The sequence below is a fragment of the Pithys albifrons genome, chromosome 8, assembly GCF_047495875.1.
Source record: "Pithys albifrons albifrons isolate INPA30051 chromosome 8, PitAlb_v1, whole genome shotgun sequence".
Taxonomy (NCBI): Eukaryota; Metazoa; Chordata; class Aves; order Passeriformes; family Thamnophilidae; genus Pithys; species Pithys albifrons.
Window position 1 is genome coordinate 32617504 of NC_092465.1, and position 16514 is coordinate 32634017.

The 16514-nt window shown below is 38.7% G+C and overlaps 1 protein-coding gene across 2 annotated transcripts in view; it reads right to left on the reverse strand.

The window, feature by feature from the left end:
* COL3A1 (collagen type III alpha 1 chain) overlaps nucleotides 1-14718 on the reverse strand; it is a 51499-nt gene extending 36781 nt beyond the window's left edge. For both annotated transcript variants that reach the window (XM_071562093.1, XM_071562091.1), the window contains exon 1: nucleotides 14505-14718. In XM_071562093.1, coding sequence (XP_071418194.1) covers nucleotides 14505-14583 — 79 coding nt within the window. In that variant the 5' untranslated portion in view covers nucleotides 14584-14718. The remainder of the gene's footprint in view (nucleotides 1-14504) is intronic.
* Between the last annotated feature and the right edge of the window lie 1796 nt (nucleotides 14719-16514).

The window sequence follows — 16514 nt, forward strand, 5'->3', positions numbered from 1 at the left end:
CAAGACAACAGCAGAAGATTTCTCAGAGACCAGCTTTTCACACTGAGAACACTCACCTTTCCACATTTTAGTAAACAATATAAAAGAAAATAATGAAAATTTAAAATGTATCAAAACAATTGATAAATTCTACGGTAATAAGGAAATAAAGCAGATTTCCCTGCATTTTTACAAGGTTGTCATTCAGTTCTTCTACAGTAGATGGCACCATTTAACAGGAAGAGGACAAAAAAATTGATGCCATATGGATATAATGACATTCATATCACTTCTAACTTTCTGGACATTGTTAAATGAATTAAGAAATAAGCTAGAAGACCTGCACTGAAAATCTCTGCGGCCTTTGGCACAATGAAAGTATTAAAAAGGTTTCCAAAGGAAACTTGCATCTGGGAAGACTTAGTCTGTTAAAGACACCCCCCCTGTGCTCAGAAGTAGATCTGTGTGTCAGCATGTTATGACATAATGCGTTTTGCATTGCTCATAAAGATTAACCACGAGCTCCAAAATCCTTTGGAAAGCTGATTTGTGCTAAAGCACTGGCAACTAACATATAGGAATAATAAGGTTATAAAAGAGCTGACTTGTCTGCTTCTAGACTTGTGGTAAAATAGTCACATACTTGCCGTAGACAGCTTTTCTTATTGATTCCTAAACACACACATTAGCCTAAGATTTAAAAAGTATTAGAACTCAACAGTATTTGCCTATGTCAATGCAAAAGCTTATTCTTCTTCCCAAAGCCCTAAATACAATGACTATACAGCACTTCACTTCTATGGCATTTGCTGCAATGGGTTATGGGAATCTCTGTCAACCTGTAGTGCACTGTGAAAAAATTCAATATCTGAAAGCCTGAATAATTTTGCATTTATGCTCTTTATTGAGCATACATGTTGTTAAAGATTTTGCTGTGAGTAGCACTTCCACGGGCCAGCCTAAACAGTGAATAAAACAACAAAAGGGCAACACAATCTTTGTCATATGCTGGTTTTGAATTACTTCACATGTTGAGGAGATTAACAGCTGTACATAAGGAGACCAATAGTGAAACCTGAAAGGAAAATCACCATTTAATTCCAAAGAACCTATAAGTGTGGTACATAAAAGAGTCCAAATGGGTACAAGGGGAAACATATATAGTCATTACAAGCCTGAAGCATGACAGATGTCATATGGGGCATAATCCTAATCCCAAAGAGGAGAATGGAAATTTGTTATCCAGTGTTGTGACCTGAGAAGCTGACCTGCTTTGTAGTTGCTTTTGGCTTTATAACAAAGCATGATCATGCAAGCACTATGATCATGACTTAACCACAATTATATGGCAAAGGAAAAAAAATTCCTAATAGTATCCTCAAAAACCACAGGGTTTTCCACTTTGGATAAAGCAAATGTCCAGCTTGTGGATTAGTAGCAGAATCACATATCTCATTTACAGAGATGTGACTAAATGGTTAGAAATTAAAGAACATCTTGAACTTGTCTGATTCTGCCTCAGAAAGGGCAATAGTCCATACAGAGGTGACTCATGATCCTCCAGCAGCTGCTTGAAGATGGCTTGGGAAACAAAACTGAGGAACTTTGATCTGTGAGAATCTGATCACAAGCATGATGAGTCAAACAGGTTTTGCTGTATTTAAAGTGAATCTGGTAAGGGCTAGAGCATCGAGATGAAGTAGGCCTTGCCTCTAACTTTTATTGAATTCAAAGCTAGATGAAGCTAAGCAGGGTCTTTTTCTTACTTTTTAACTGGACAAACCCTCTGCTTCCTCACTCTGACCTGGTTTTGTTCATTTACTTTACAGGATGACCACTTCAAAACTTGCTTTGCGTTTTTTCTGTAGTAAATACATCTATTAATTGGATACTCCAGAGCTGTTTGATACATTATCTAACCAAAGGACAAAGTAGAAAGGAGATATATTGTCTGTTTTTGATGGAAATGCTCTCATTCTCCCCTGCAGTGGAGCAGATGGAGGAATCCACCCCAGCATCTGAAGCAATGCTGCTTTCCATTTACTGAGCAGAAAAGAATGCCACAGCGTCTGCCTTGAAGCAAATGGCCAGGGCTCCCTGTCTGGTATTGTGATGATGTTTATAAGAAACCCAAACACACTCGTTCCATCCCATCATTAGTAATGGAAACAAGTGGACTCATAATGAATGAATTGACTTGCTGAGCCAGAATGGCCTGGCTTGTTGGCCTGCCCTCTCAGGCTGGTGCTGAGTACTCAAAAAGTCTGAAATACTGTCTCTTTCATGGGAATCAGGAGAGAAGGTGGAAATAAAGGAAAATAAATGGTTTATCAGGTAGGTTCTTTTCAACTGCAAGGCCTTCAGACATTCTTTCAGCTGGCACCGTCTTAAAGGAACCAACTAATTAATTGAATCTATTTCACACAGTCCATGAGGACATAAGGACCTATTTGGGCATCCCTACTTATTAAGACATTTCCAGGTTTAATAGTACTGATGTAATATTTTGTAAGCCTTGTCCACCATGTGATCAGAGGTATCAGGAAGAAAACCTCAATTTATAAATCACTTAAATGCAGACGGTGAAGAATTGCAGTGGGTCTGTCTTAAAAATCCTTTCCTGTTCCATGAGTTGTAGGAGGAAGAACTGCTATCAGCTGGAATGGAAAATAATGAATGAATAGTTCACAGATTTCCCAAGTTTCACACCAAAAAGAACATTCTGTGCTTTCAGAATGAAACCAAAGCTTTCTTACTACTAGGGATGCTTATCTGCCAAGAAAGCTGGTGTTGGAACAGTTCTGCCACAGCACCAGTCCCAGGTTTCCCCTTTCCTCACATGCAGAGTAAGAAAAAAAAACCTGCATAAAAGAATGCTGGAGAAGCATGATACTGTACTTGTCTGTCAGCAGTATTATGCAATGGAGGCATGCACTGTTTCACTGACAATGGATGGAAGAGGCTGAATTCTGGGGCTAAGGAACCTCATGGCATACAGTCAAACTGTCCTTGCTCTGAGACTCACCCATTCTATATATCAGATTACAAAACAAACAAACAAAAAACCCAAATAGGCCTGCACAGGTACAAACAAGTACTCGCATTTTAATCAAATCATTCCTTGTTCTTTTGCCTTTATAGGCTTCAAACACTGCAACTTTTATGCAACTTTTAAAAATTTTAGAAATATATCTTAAGCATATTTACTACCAAGTAAAGCACAAACTGGCTTCAGTCTTCTTGCAGATAATTGTGGTTTTTGTAATCTTTCAAAGCGTGATTTAAGAACTCTTAATTTTTCTGCTTTATCTTCAGGGGTTTGTTGTTCTTTTCAAAAGTAATGTGGTCTGAAATAGCTGAATCTGTCACATTGTTCTGTCTCAACATTTCTGTCTCAAAAATTGCTCTGTTTAAGCATGCATGCTGACATCTTTGAATGATGTTCTTCATACAGTTTCTAAAGGTCACCCTGCCACAGCAGTGCTGCAAGGAAAGAGTGACCAGTGATATTGTTACACAACAGCCTTGTTGGCTTCAACTGGTGTCCAGAGTGAGAAACAATGGCAGAAGAGCTTCCTTGTTTCAAAGCTCCTAATAAGCCAACAAAGTGCAAGAAGGTTTCTTTGCTTTTTCAGTTGGTGGGGGTTGTTTTTTGGCAGAACTGTCTCACAATGGGCAGGATGGAGCAGACTGCTGTGTATGTGTCACCTTGCTTCTTTTTGGGGAGTTGCCTAAAGAATTGTTGTATCTGTTTCTGAACTCATAAAAGTAATTTTGAGAAAAACATCTGATGGATGCAAAAGGCAGTTATAAATCTTTTGGTTTTTAGCTATTCCTTGACAACACCATGGCCAAAATTGTTTTTGTAAAGGAGGAAGATATTCCTGAATGACAATCTCTACTGAGATGTTATTCTGGGATTTCCTCTCCAAAGTCCTCTCTCAACAGAATGACTCTGTAACTCAATTATATTTACACTTCTGTCTTTTTAGTAGAGATCGACCTCATTTTGCCATAAGGCACAGAATGCAGATAATTCCTTCCTGGTTAAGGGTAATCACTGTCTGATCAGAACCACCCTTTATCTTATTGGGCTTTGAAGCAGACCTGAAGAACATCAACTTCTAATTATTCTGGTGGAAACTGGATCTCTTCAAATCTTTTAAAATAAGGATAACCATTTGAATTAGAGCAGGACACAAGGTAAGAAAGAATTTAATCTTAGTTCAGTGAATTCAATGCTTTTTTAGAGGAACCATTGCATAATTCTTGGGTTACTCTTCCAATTATTCATAAAATGTCTATGAGATTTTTCCATCCCCTTGTTCTTACATTGCAATATGTTTTGGCCCATCACCTTTTGAGCCATTTGGTGTCACTCTAAAAATAAGGCTGCAAGCATTTTATTTGTGGCTATCTTGTTGTAGCACTGGCACAAATTCTCACTACTCTGCAGTATTCTGATATTGATATGCTTCTTGCCTTTAGTCAGTGATGCCAAATGGCATAAAGACTTGTGTGTCTTAAACCAAATAAAAACCAAATAAAAACTGACATAAATTCAATGTCTAATATGATTACTAATGATTTAATGGATTTATTAGTTTCTTTAAACTTGCATCCTGCCCATTCCTTGGGTAGTCAATGGAGAATTCTACAGTCAGAATCCAAATGTCAAGGTGATCTTTGTTTTGAACATCTGACCACTTCCAATTCTATTCCATAAGAAGCTGGCCTAACATATTTCTAAAGAAAAGCAATAGCTTCAGGCTCAACATTATTAGGATCAATTAAGTGGAAAAAACCCCAAAATTTAACACAAGATTTTATCAGAACTTTAAAAGAAAAGTTATAGCTTAAAGACACTCTTCTGTGTTTTGGATTTTAGATAGGACCAGGAATAGTTTATAGCATTAGAGGGTTCTTTGCAACATTTATTGCAGTAGGTCTGTCCTGGGAAGAATAATGAAAAACTGGAAAAGTCATTGTGTACAGGTTTCCCAGACTGTACAAGCACTCTGACAGATCCAAGGCATCATAAAAGCGAGATTCAGCTTCTCATCTGCTAAGTGAAAGGGAATGAATGAAAATAGATAATTGTTACTGTTTACTCTATGTAGCACCCCATGCAAAGCACTGAGCTACTTAATTCAAGGTGCTTTAAGGTTCTCATGTGATAAAACCCAATGGTTATGTGGGGAAAAATGTATGATATGATTTTTTGTTTTGAGTTGTCTAAATTTGTAATTAAAACAATGTTTGTCAGGCAATTAGAATTTCAAGTGGGACATGACCCTCTCTTTCCCCTTTGCTCTCTGAGATGGCTAACAGATTTATGCCATGCTGTTTCTGTGGTTTGCCTTGGAAGAAATCAGCTTGATTCAATGCTTCTCTCCTGAGGCTGAAGCAGATGGGAAATGTTACAATGCAGTATAGTACATGTGGTAATATCATTTATACTATCAGATACCTTGGGCAGTCAGCCTCAGTATAACTCCATGGCCATAGTGAATTTACATCAGAGATGATTAAAGCAGTAGGGGGTCAAATTCTACACTAGCATAAGTCCCTGCACAATTTTATCAGTTTTCCTGTAATTTCAGAAGTTGGAAGTAAATGAAGGGTTTAGTATTGTATTTCATATCCCAGTGAAAGATTAAAGTACTCTGGCATATTGTCTAAAGAAAAAGAGTCATATCTTTAGCTGCCAATAAATTAAAGGTATTTTTAATTCAGAAGGTCATGGTGGGATTCCAAGCGCGTAGAACATCATTAACCTAATTTCATCTGCAAAACAGTTGTATTCATTCACTTCTTATTCCAGTTTGTACTAATTCACCCCACATCCATTTTGGACAGTTTGTTGGATACAAATGTCAGTGTTTGAAATCCTTCCTAATTTGCCTCATAGAGGATATTAAATGGCTATTTGTGCACTGGATACAACGTTCTTATTGTCAGCTTCCTAGGGCTACTAAAGTGAGTATTGTGAGGATTGTCTCAGAGTACCAAAGACAAATTTCTTAATTTTGGGGCCACTTTTAAGTTTCAAGTTCTATGCCTCGTTGTTTTTCAAGTGGGAAGACTGAAGGATCTTCATAATTCCCTCGTGAGGTGAAAATTCACACTGGTGCAGTGAAGAGCCTGCAAGCAGAGCCGAATTTTTATTAGTATCAGAGGTCAGAAGCCTTGCTACTGGTGTGGCTGCCTGAAGTCTGGCACACATTTAGCTCTCCCTGCTCTGTGCAGCAGCATCAGCTGGGTGAGAATAAGCAGTGCTGCATAGCAGACGAGGGCTAGAACATCTTCAGCAGACACAACCAGATCCACCACAGTTTATCTGCCACAGCCCTTAAAAGGTATGAGTGGAAGAGCTGGAGCCAGAGAACACCTGATAAATGAAAAGCCTCTGTCCTTTTTTTTTTTTTTTTTCTTTTTTCCTTTTTTTTTTTTTCTTTTTTTTCATTCTCACTGAAAGATGTTTACAGCACTCTCTCACTTCAGGAGCCCTAACAGGAAAATAATCATTTGGACTTGAAAACCTCTCTACTTCCCTTTTTTTCTCCTCCTCCTCCATATTTATGCTATTCTGTTCATACCAAAGAGAGGGATCTACAAAGAGGACCACCCTGCCAACAGCTAAGCCACCAACAGGCTTAGAATATTGTGCAAAGAATCTTCAAAATGTCTGAGCAGATTTCAATTACTCTTTTCAAAGATTTGCAATTCCCACTGCACAGCCCATTGTTTGCTTTCACTAGGACATTCTTCTCTTAAACAGCTGGCACAGAATGATTTCTGCTCCACAGGGAGACAAGCAAACACCAGACTGTAGATTTAAAGCCAGACACAGAAAAGATACAGGTTTTTTTATAAAAATGAACCTCTCATGAACACAAAGGTGTTTTCCAAGAAAATATGAATCCTATTTTTGCTGCTTATAGCTAAAGAAGGCATGGAAGGTGTAGTTTATTCTCCTTTGATGCTCAGTGTGGCAATTACACTGAATATCAAAGGAACAATGAGCGGTGCTTTACATATTTTCCATTAACTCTGTTCGGGTGAGCAATTGTTTTGTTGTGTCTGTTTGAAAAAGGAGGTGCAATTTTGCTCTTGCCTATTTTCCTAAAAGAAAATGGAGAGAAGGAAAAAAGGAGCAGCAGCACAAAGGAAAAGAGAAAAAAAATAGATGTTTGCAACAGACGCCTTCTAATGCACCGACTGGTCACTGGGCGTGAACTGCAGGGAGTTTCAGTGGGAACTAATTATGTCCAGAAGTTTTCCAAGAACTGCCAGCATTGAATTGCTGTGGGAAGTAATTTCCAGACACAGATCATCCTTTCACATCTACTGCTGCAAACGTGCTCGGGATGTTCCTGTGTTTCTGCTGCCCTTTGCAATGCTGGGTTTGGGAGCAAAGCAGTGCCTGAAGGTACCATAGCAGCCCACAGAAGGTTTGCACATGGAAGGAAATGTTTCACTGCCTGGCAGGAGAGAAGATGTGCCTGTGCCACAGTCCAGGGTGGGATGCAGAGCAACTGGAAAGATAAATCCAGCAGCAGAAAGGGCTGTGGATAGCTTTGTGTTATAGTGAAGCCAATCCTGGTAAAAACTCAGCTAAACTCTTAAATCTATAAGTCCCATCCCTCACTTCTTGACAGTCACTTGGCTCCCCTTTGGTTGCAGGAGAAGGCCTAGGCTTTCAAAAATGATTAAAAAAACAACCATTCAGCCTTAAAATATATATCTTTTCATTATTCTCACACTGTTCCTGTTCAATGTCCTGTGAATGTTTTCCCCTTCCTTGCAGACATCTCTTCATGGAGCACTTGTGTGAATCAAAGCAAGACAAAAATGTGCAGACATTGTTAAAGGAGGTACCATTTTCATTCTCTTTCTGATAGTTCATGTTTAAATGAAGGGTTTGACGTAAATGAGGGAAAATGGAAGTAGTCTCTGAGCTAATCTGAAAGGAATCTCCTCTGCTAAACTAAACAAAGCCAGAAGTCCCAGAGCTGAAGTTTATCCAAACTAAAGCCAACAAATGGCTGTTGTTGGAGGGGGTTATATCATGTTTTCCATTGTCATGTTGACATGAAACAGGCAGAGGCTTCCACTTTGCAACTTGGAGACAAGATTGGCTCTGAAGTGAAAATAAATAAATAAGAGCAGTGGTTGGAAGTACGTTAGGTTTTCTCAAAGCAAAATGGAAAGAACCTTTCCAGTGAAATGCAAAATGAAAAAAAAAATGACTGCTTGAGAATATAAATGAAGAATTTAATTTACTATGCCTCTATGTGAAAGATGTAACTCTACAGTCAATGATGAAAGTCATTCCTCTTTGCACTCCTCCAGCATTTAAGATAGGATAAAGCACACTTCTCTCTTTTTCTCTGTTGTATGTACAGAAGAGACTTTCTGACTCCTTTAATATGCAATTTTTTACAGCCTGTAGAGATTATCAGTTGATTAGCCATAACCAGGAGCAATGCAAGTGTTAGTACTTGAGATTGTTAGTCTCAAAGCAATGCGAGAAATATTAACAGCATGGTCCCCACACATAAATATAGAAATCTTATTTCCCTGAATCATAAAGCATCTGACTGTGCTGAATGGAGAAAGATCAGGAAATTCTGTGGGAATTCCTCACAGATTTTTCCAGGGAAAAAACCATCTCTTGTAAGGGAAGCCATAGAGAGGATAGAAAGCAAAGCTTCACAAACCCTATGTATCAATAAAATCCATGGAAGAAAGAAAATCCATAGAGCAGTAGCTGTCTTCAGCATCAGCCAAGCCAGAGAAGCAGCTCCCATATCTAGGAACAACTTGGCTGTGGGGAACCAACAGCAGTGATTCACTGTGAGTCACAGTGGGTCCTCTGTTAACAGAGGCAACATCACTGTGACAACCATGTCTCCAAACAGCCTTCTCTCCAGGAGGTACCCACTGGGTCCCCTAGGCTGGAGATGGGCAGCACGCTGAGGGCCAAGGTCTGCAACATTTTGCTGCACCCCTCCATGATCCCTTCAACAGCCTGACCTGAAGGCGCTGAAGTAAAATAACACTTCTTGTCCCTCTCCTTGAGAAGGGATTACATCTGTGCCCAGTTCTCCTTCTGTACAAGGAATATTCTGATGAATATGTTGAAGGAGGGGTAGGTTGGTAAAATGTTGCAACAGGGAAAAGGATGTCACTAAAAATTACGCTCCATTTTGGTTGAAGGTTATTTATCATCTGGAAAAATTCAAAGTCAGAATGTCTTAAACCTATAGACAGCTGGTGGTAAATATTGAACTCTAAATGGTGTCAAAGTCATGCAATCTACAATTTACCAAGCTGCCATGGGGAGAATGAGCTGAATTGGAACAGATTTTATTATACCCTGTTCAAGTCTGAGTTTTAGTTTTTTGGGTGCTGCCAGTAAGAAGTTGAATTTTGCTCTCTCACATCAAACTGAAATGATGTAGGACTCTAACCTAGTTACTTTAAGACCAAAAACCTCCTTAATGTTAGCAACATGTCTCTGCCATTGCCAACAATTTCTCTTTTCTTAGCTGAGATCTTTTGCCTAGTTTCTTAAACAAGCATAATCCGGAGTATTAATGGATATGACCATTGCACTAATTTCTAATTCTTTTGGTTTGATGACTTATTACTTCAAACCAACAAATTAAAACTTGCAACTGTTAGAGCAGCTATGGCTTGTGCTCTTCTCCAGGCTATGAGCCTAGTGCAGAAACATCAAGAGGGATACAGTGTTCCTGGTGTCCACTAGCCTGGGAAAGTGTGCTTTGTTATTGTTTGCCCCTACTGGTGGGCTGAACCTTTCAACTCTGCTTTTAATCCAAAGTGCTAAATGACTGTCTGCATCATTGCCATTACTGACACTCAGCACACTGTCCCAATTATGAAGCCAGGTACATCCCATTTTCTGCAGATTTCTGATTAAAACATGGTGTAGAATCATAGAATATACTGACTTGAAAAGGACCCATCAGGATCATCAAGTCCACCTCCTGGTCCTGTGCAGGACACCCCAAGAACCCTCCCATATGCCTGAGAACATTGTGCAAATGCTTCTTGAAATCAGACAGGCTTGATGCTGTATGAACAGCATACAGTGTAACTGGGACAATGATTAATAGAACCATGTCAGTCTGGTTTCTCAACTAGTCTGTGAAACAAACAAAATGATAGCAATCCAGTCCTTTCTTTCTCTAGAATAGCATTAATTAAGGCTAACACCCAGCTGTTGTGTAAGGCTGGCAGCAGCTAAGAGTTTGCAAGTGACACCTGGCTGCCTGTTTCAAACCTCAACAATCTGGCAGAAGCTGGAAAAGGAAATAGGATCTGCTTGTAATCTGCAGCACTAAGAAGAGAGCAACTGTAATGACTCTGACTGAGGCATCAACAGTAATATTTGTGCCAGAGGCAACACCCTTCTACCTTTGCTTCTTCCCCCTGTAATAAAGCAGTGGATGTTTCCAACTCCACCTCCTCTTTTAAAATATCAGTCTATGTAGATTTGGTGATTTGGTCTCAACTCAAAAACAAATCTGCAAAATAATGAAAGAGTTATATAATAGTCCCATTTTCCTAAGGCTAATGTGTTCCAGGGATTTGTGATATAAAATGTGTTTATGAAATTTGTCATATTTCCAAGAACATATATATAATGTTTAGAGGAGGTGGATTCCCCAGTCTTTCATTTAGCATGATTTTTCCAGAGCAGAAAAGAATGTTTCAATTTTCCTAAGCATAACCTTGTCTGCTGTGTGCTGAGTAAAAACCAGTTAGGAAAAATGGAAAAAGAGGAGTAGACCCCTGATATTTCATTACTTCACATAGTCCAGGTTATTTATGATGGTTAATTATCTGTTGGCACACAGACATGCATCATATGGTTTTACTGTCAAAACTCTGGAGGGGAGTTTTTCTGTGTTACCAAAACCTTTGAGGAAAGATAGTTCTGACTGTTGTTACCATTACCCTTAAACTGGCAATTTATCAACCAAGAACACACGTGTGCAATGTTACACAGAGCTAAGTGCATGACAGTCCAGCAGTCTCACAAATAAACTGCATCTGAACAGTACCCATCCACTTCATAACCTATCTAATCCTTCCCAGTTAATAAAAGAAGGAAGTAAAATAGCCAAGTCATCTGTTCACAAGTTTTCCTAAAATATCATCCATTTCTCAGGGATCAGAAAAGGGTACTCAGCGTGAAAAGTCATTTGCATGCTGCTTTCTGGAACCTCCTTGTAATGGTTATATTTCATTTTAAAACTGTAATTTTTAATTGACAATAATATGAAAGGTTAATAAGTCTTTGCAGAGATATTTTAGGATTCAGTCATTACCTCAGAAATGAGTTTCCTGACCAAATATCCAAGATAATACTTACATTACAAGGAAAACACTAAATTACATTGGAGCGAAAAATTATTTGGAATAATACTGAAGGCCTTCTGGCATCGCTCTCACACTGCTTTTAGAGCAGCAGAGTTTTACTGATGACCTCATTCAAGTTCCTCAAGGACCAAGGAGTGTCCCACTCCAGGTGACTGAGATATCCTTTAAGCACCGCAGATGTAGCTGAGACAGGCCTGAATCCATCTGACTTCCCTTTTGGCACTGATGTGAGGGAGCAGGGGATGTGCTTCCTTTGCAGTCAGTGGAAACTGCCAAATACCTCCAGTCTGTCTAGCTGAAATTTATTCTGTCTTCTGGAAGTAGCTGTCTTGGTTGACTACAAATTCAAGATAAATGGGTTGAATGTATGTTGTAACTTAGTGAATGTTTTCACAAATTGTGCTGGCTAGGTAGAGGATGGATTTCTTTCCTCAAGAGGCATTCCAAGTTCTTACACATTTAGTAGCTTAATATGTGGAATGTAAAGGTGCCTTCAAATGGTGGCATTGAAGATATGCTGCTGGAATCTGAGTCATCTGTCACATCTGAAGCATGACCTTCATGCCCAGTCAGCCATCAGGAGACTTTTTATCTTGAACATGGTCAAGGCTTGAAAACCACTTACACCAACCTGACACACATCAGAAAATCTGGATTCCGTCAAGGTGACTTCACTTGCTGGCTAAAATCATCCCAATGTGTTACAAGGACATACAGCTTTTGGTCATGGAAGTCACAGAATATTCCTTGTTCCACAATATCCAGATCCCAGGCTTTTGGAGAGGCTTAGCCTCAAATCTCCATTCCAAGCTATTACAGCAAGACAAAGAAACACATAGCCTAGGGGTACATCTGACTATCCTAAACTTAGTGTTTACTGAGCAGTTTCCTTAATACCTTGCCAAGTCTTGTCTCCTGGCAGGCTTTCCCAAGGAAAATTTTATGTTGACTTACATTTGATACTAACCATATAAACATTTTTCTTGACAAGAGAGAGCTTTTTAGCATGTCTGGAAATTCTCTTTTCAGTAGTGGAAAATTTGGTTTCCCAGTCCATCGTTGCCCTGTACGTGAGTCAGTGATGCTAATAATCAACTCCTTCAATTGTTATTTTCTGTGAGAAAAGCATATTCAAATGTGTGGAAAGAAACATTCCAAAGAGAGGAGAGAATCCAATTTTTAAAGGCATAAACTAGTGATTTATCAGTCTCTCTCTGTAATCTCATCCATATAAGTAATATGGAAGTTAGCCCAGTAAGGAAATGTTACAATCCCATGAAACAGGAATGTGGCAGAAAAATGAGAATACTCCTTCACACTTCATTTATATATTGTTCTTCTACCCAAAATTTACCCTTTCTTCAGTCAAACATCTCTCACATCTCAGAAATGTTCAGGGATATGACCAGAATGAGGGAAAGGAGATCTGGCTCTCAGGGGGATTTGTTTGTTGCGAGAAGTAAAATTAATGTTCCTTTTTTTTGTATTGGATGGTCTCTTAGTCCTTATCCCTCTGAAGGTAGACATAGGTATATAAAAGTACACATAATTCATGTTAAACACACACAATACACATATTACCTGCTGCTGTAAGCAAAGAAAAGTCACAGCATACATTTACACAAATTCTATAATCTTCACTGAATGTATAATCTTCACAGAACATTATTGGAGGGACAGTTTATATACTAGCAAAACAGAGACAGAAAAGCATCCATTCATGCTAAATTATGTTTACTTTCTACAGAACACCTTTGTATGCCTTGGTTGTTTCTTTTCAGATCCTCAGGCTTAGCCTGTGTCTGTGCTGGCTGGGGAGGTTGGTGTCTGGGCACGCTGCTCTCGCACAGGGTGTTGCCTGGTTTGCTCCTGCATGGAACCCCACCTTGAGCTCCAGCTTCTCCACTGCCAACCTCCTGCTGATGGACTCACGGTCACCCCCCCAGAGGTGCCTTTCCAGGTATAATGAGGCAGAAGGATTTGCCATGAAATGGCTAAAGGAATTGTTTCCATGATTTGTGTCATACAGAGTAGTGTAGGGGGCAGTTTTAATGGCATTTGGCTTTTCTTTACAGCACTGCAGTTTCTTTGGCTGCTGCTTATCAAGTTTTTTTGTAAGGTTATTTGTTGTCTCCATGCAAGAATAAATGCATTGCTGATATTTCATATTTTCAAGAAAGAAAAAAAATTCATTTTAAGGAAGGTCTGCTTTACAATGTCTAGCAAGCAGGAACAGAGCACATCCAAAAAAGGTCAGCTGAACTTGTGGAATGTCATCTGTTTAACGTAAATACTCATACCACACTTATCTTCACTCTAAGTTGAATTATTGTATACAAAGTACTTTCCCCCCTCATCGCTAAATTCCATGCTCACTTGGGTTTTGGTGTTCTCGCTCTCTGTAAACATGCACACACATACTTGCATGGACTTCCAAATACCATCAGCTAATAATCAGTCTCGTGAGGGAACGAAACAGCCTGCAGATGCCCAATTCAAACTATTGTAACTGAGGAAATTAATTTACCCTCTTATTTTATGCCAAAGTAAAAATCCCGTAAGCTGACATATATTCATATATTTCTCTTAAAAATTCCTGCATGAAAACTGATTAGAATTTTAAGGCTTTTATCTGCACAACAATTGTTTAAAGAAACCCCCATGCTGCCAGTAGAAAACAAACAAGTACAAAGGAGAACTCCAAATAAAATAGCTGGAAGCAAAGGCTTATTTCTTCTGACAAATAACTTCCAGGCAGCACAGAGTCAACAGTTAAAATGTCATTCCAAGGGTTAAAAGAAATCGCTTAAAATCCCTCTGGTGTCTGTAGTAGGAAAACAAGTAAGAACAAGGAGAAATGCAGCCAGGGCAGACAGCACTGCACAGTCCCTCTAACTGTAAAGAAAGCAAAGCAAAGAGAAGCCTTCGGGATGACAATGCAAACCCCTGCAGCTTTCAGCTTCACCATTAAATATCTGACTGCTGAATTAGTGGAGGAAAAGTGTTCTGCTGAAATTCCTAAATACACCTTTCTTACAAGCTACTAAAATTATTGGTAAAAATAAAAATAAAATAAAAACATTAAATCATAAGAAACTTGAACTACTCACCGACTTGTTGTGCCAAAATAACTGAGGGTTGAAACACGGCAAGAATGAGCAAAGTTACTTTTTGCACAGAGCTCATCATGTCTAAATATTAGACATGAGACTCTCTGTGCAAAAATAAAAATGGGGGGGGAAGAAAAATTCTATTCAAAATAGCAACATTGGTTGTTCCCTGCCCTTCCAGCACCGGGCCATGTACAGAACTCAGCCACAAGCATTCCCCAGCTTTGGCCTTAAATAGGAAAAAAATTGGCTTACTTTACTTTTCCACCCCCTTTACTGAAACATGAGAAGAAGACCCATCCCCTAACAGTAAATGAATGATTAATATTTCTCTTGGCTTTACAGAAGAATAAAGTCAACTAAACAAGATACACAGCACATCTGGAACTTTTGTGTGTGTACGAAACACACACTGACACTGTATATGAATAGTTAGTGTGTGCTGTATGTGACATATATGCATGTGAAAAAAAAGTCCTGTGGTAAAGCCTCTGAAGCAAAGCATTTTTTCATGTTAATTAGAAGTCAATGGGTAAAACCCAAAGAGGATTTTTAACTGTTAGTGCTCCCTAATAAAGATCAAAGGTAGATCCCTGATGTGGCTGCACAAACTGAAAGAATCTCAGAAGCAGAGGTGCAAACCTGGGTGTTTCTGCTGATGAGCAACGTGAGTTAATAAAGGAAGGACTGAAAATCACAACACTTCTGTTCCAGTACTTTTGTCACCATTTCCACCTCACCACATGCTTTTGTGTAACCTGGGGAGAAAGCAAATATTAAAAAGAAATTATGAAGAGAACAAGATCCCAAATCAGAAGCACCAATCTCTCAAACTAAACTTTTTCAAATAGTTCAATTTTATGCTGTCATTACAACACTCGAAAAGAATGCAGAAGAGGTACCACCTTTTTCTTGTCTGTTTGCTTCTTGAACAAGAAGGTATAGCTGTCAAAAAAAAAAAATCCTGAGACTGCTAATCAGTTTTAAACCTAGTCCTTTTTTTTACTTCAGCAAAACCTTACTGAAAATAAGTTCACAACCCACAGACTTGTTTTCCAAATCAGATGGTTTAAGCAAGCTTTGTTATGAATATAGTTTTGCTGAGAATGTAGCTTTAAGTACAAGTTTGGGAGACTCCCAAGTGAACGCAGAAAGCTCTCACAGTGGGCATCTCTGCTAAAACAAGGACCAAACTAACTGCGACTCTCAATTGATCAACCTGATCCAGGTCATTAACTGCAGAAGTGCTCATTCACGTGTTCTTAAGCTTTGCTGAGATTACAGTGACCGAGGAGGCAGCCATCCCTCCTGTCAATAATTCACGAATGTCATGAACTGTCATCCAAAACAAGGGACCCAAATCTCTGTATGCATCACAAAATCAGGGCAGCCTGAAGTTCACTCTAAATCTGATATGTATTGGGTCTCATTTCAAAACCTATTTATCTGAAATACATTTTCACTGAAACTGAAACATCCTCTTCTACTGGGGTCACCTAAGGTAGAAGAGGTTGAAGGAAGTATGAAGAGATCTTAAATAATGTGGTGTCACTTTGAACATATGCTGAGAGTCTCTTCTGTGTCTTGAATACTTATAAGGTATGAATGGCTTGATATATTTAAAAGGAATTACACACTACTTTATTCATGAACTGAATATAAAGCATTCTTAACTTTGGAATGAAAATTAAACTAAAGTAATGGTTTATCAGAATTGAATGCAGACCTCTTTCAATGTTCTCTGATAATGTCTATATATTTGTTAGAGAAATTGTTTAATTTTCATGACATGTAATGATGCTATGTGATAATGGTTCACATTTAAGGAAAAAAAAGAAGATAAGTTAATTCACTGTCTTTGCCATAAAGCCACTTTCATATTGAGTTCTGCAAAGTTTTCAGCCCGTTTGACTACAACAAACATGTCTTTACATTTCTTAAGTTTAACCTTTCAAAGAAAAAACCCCCATACTTGGTGACTCCCTTATTTTCACTAATGTTTGCCTTCAA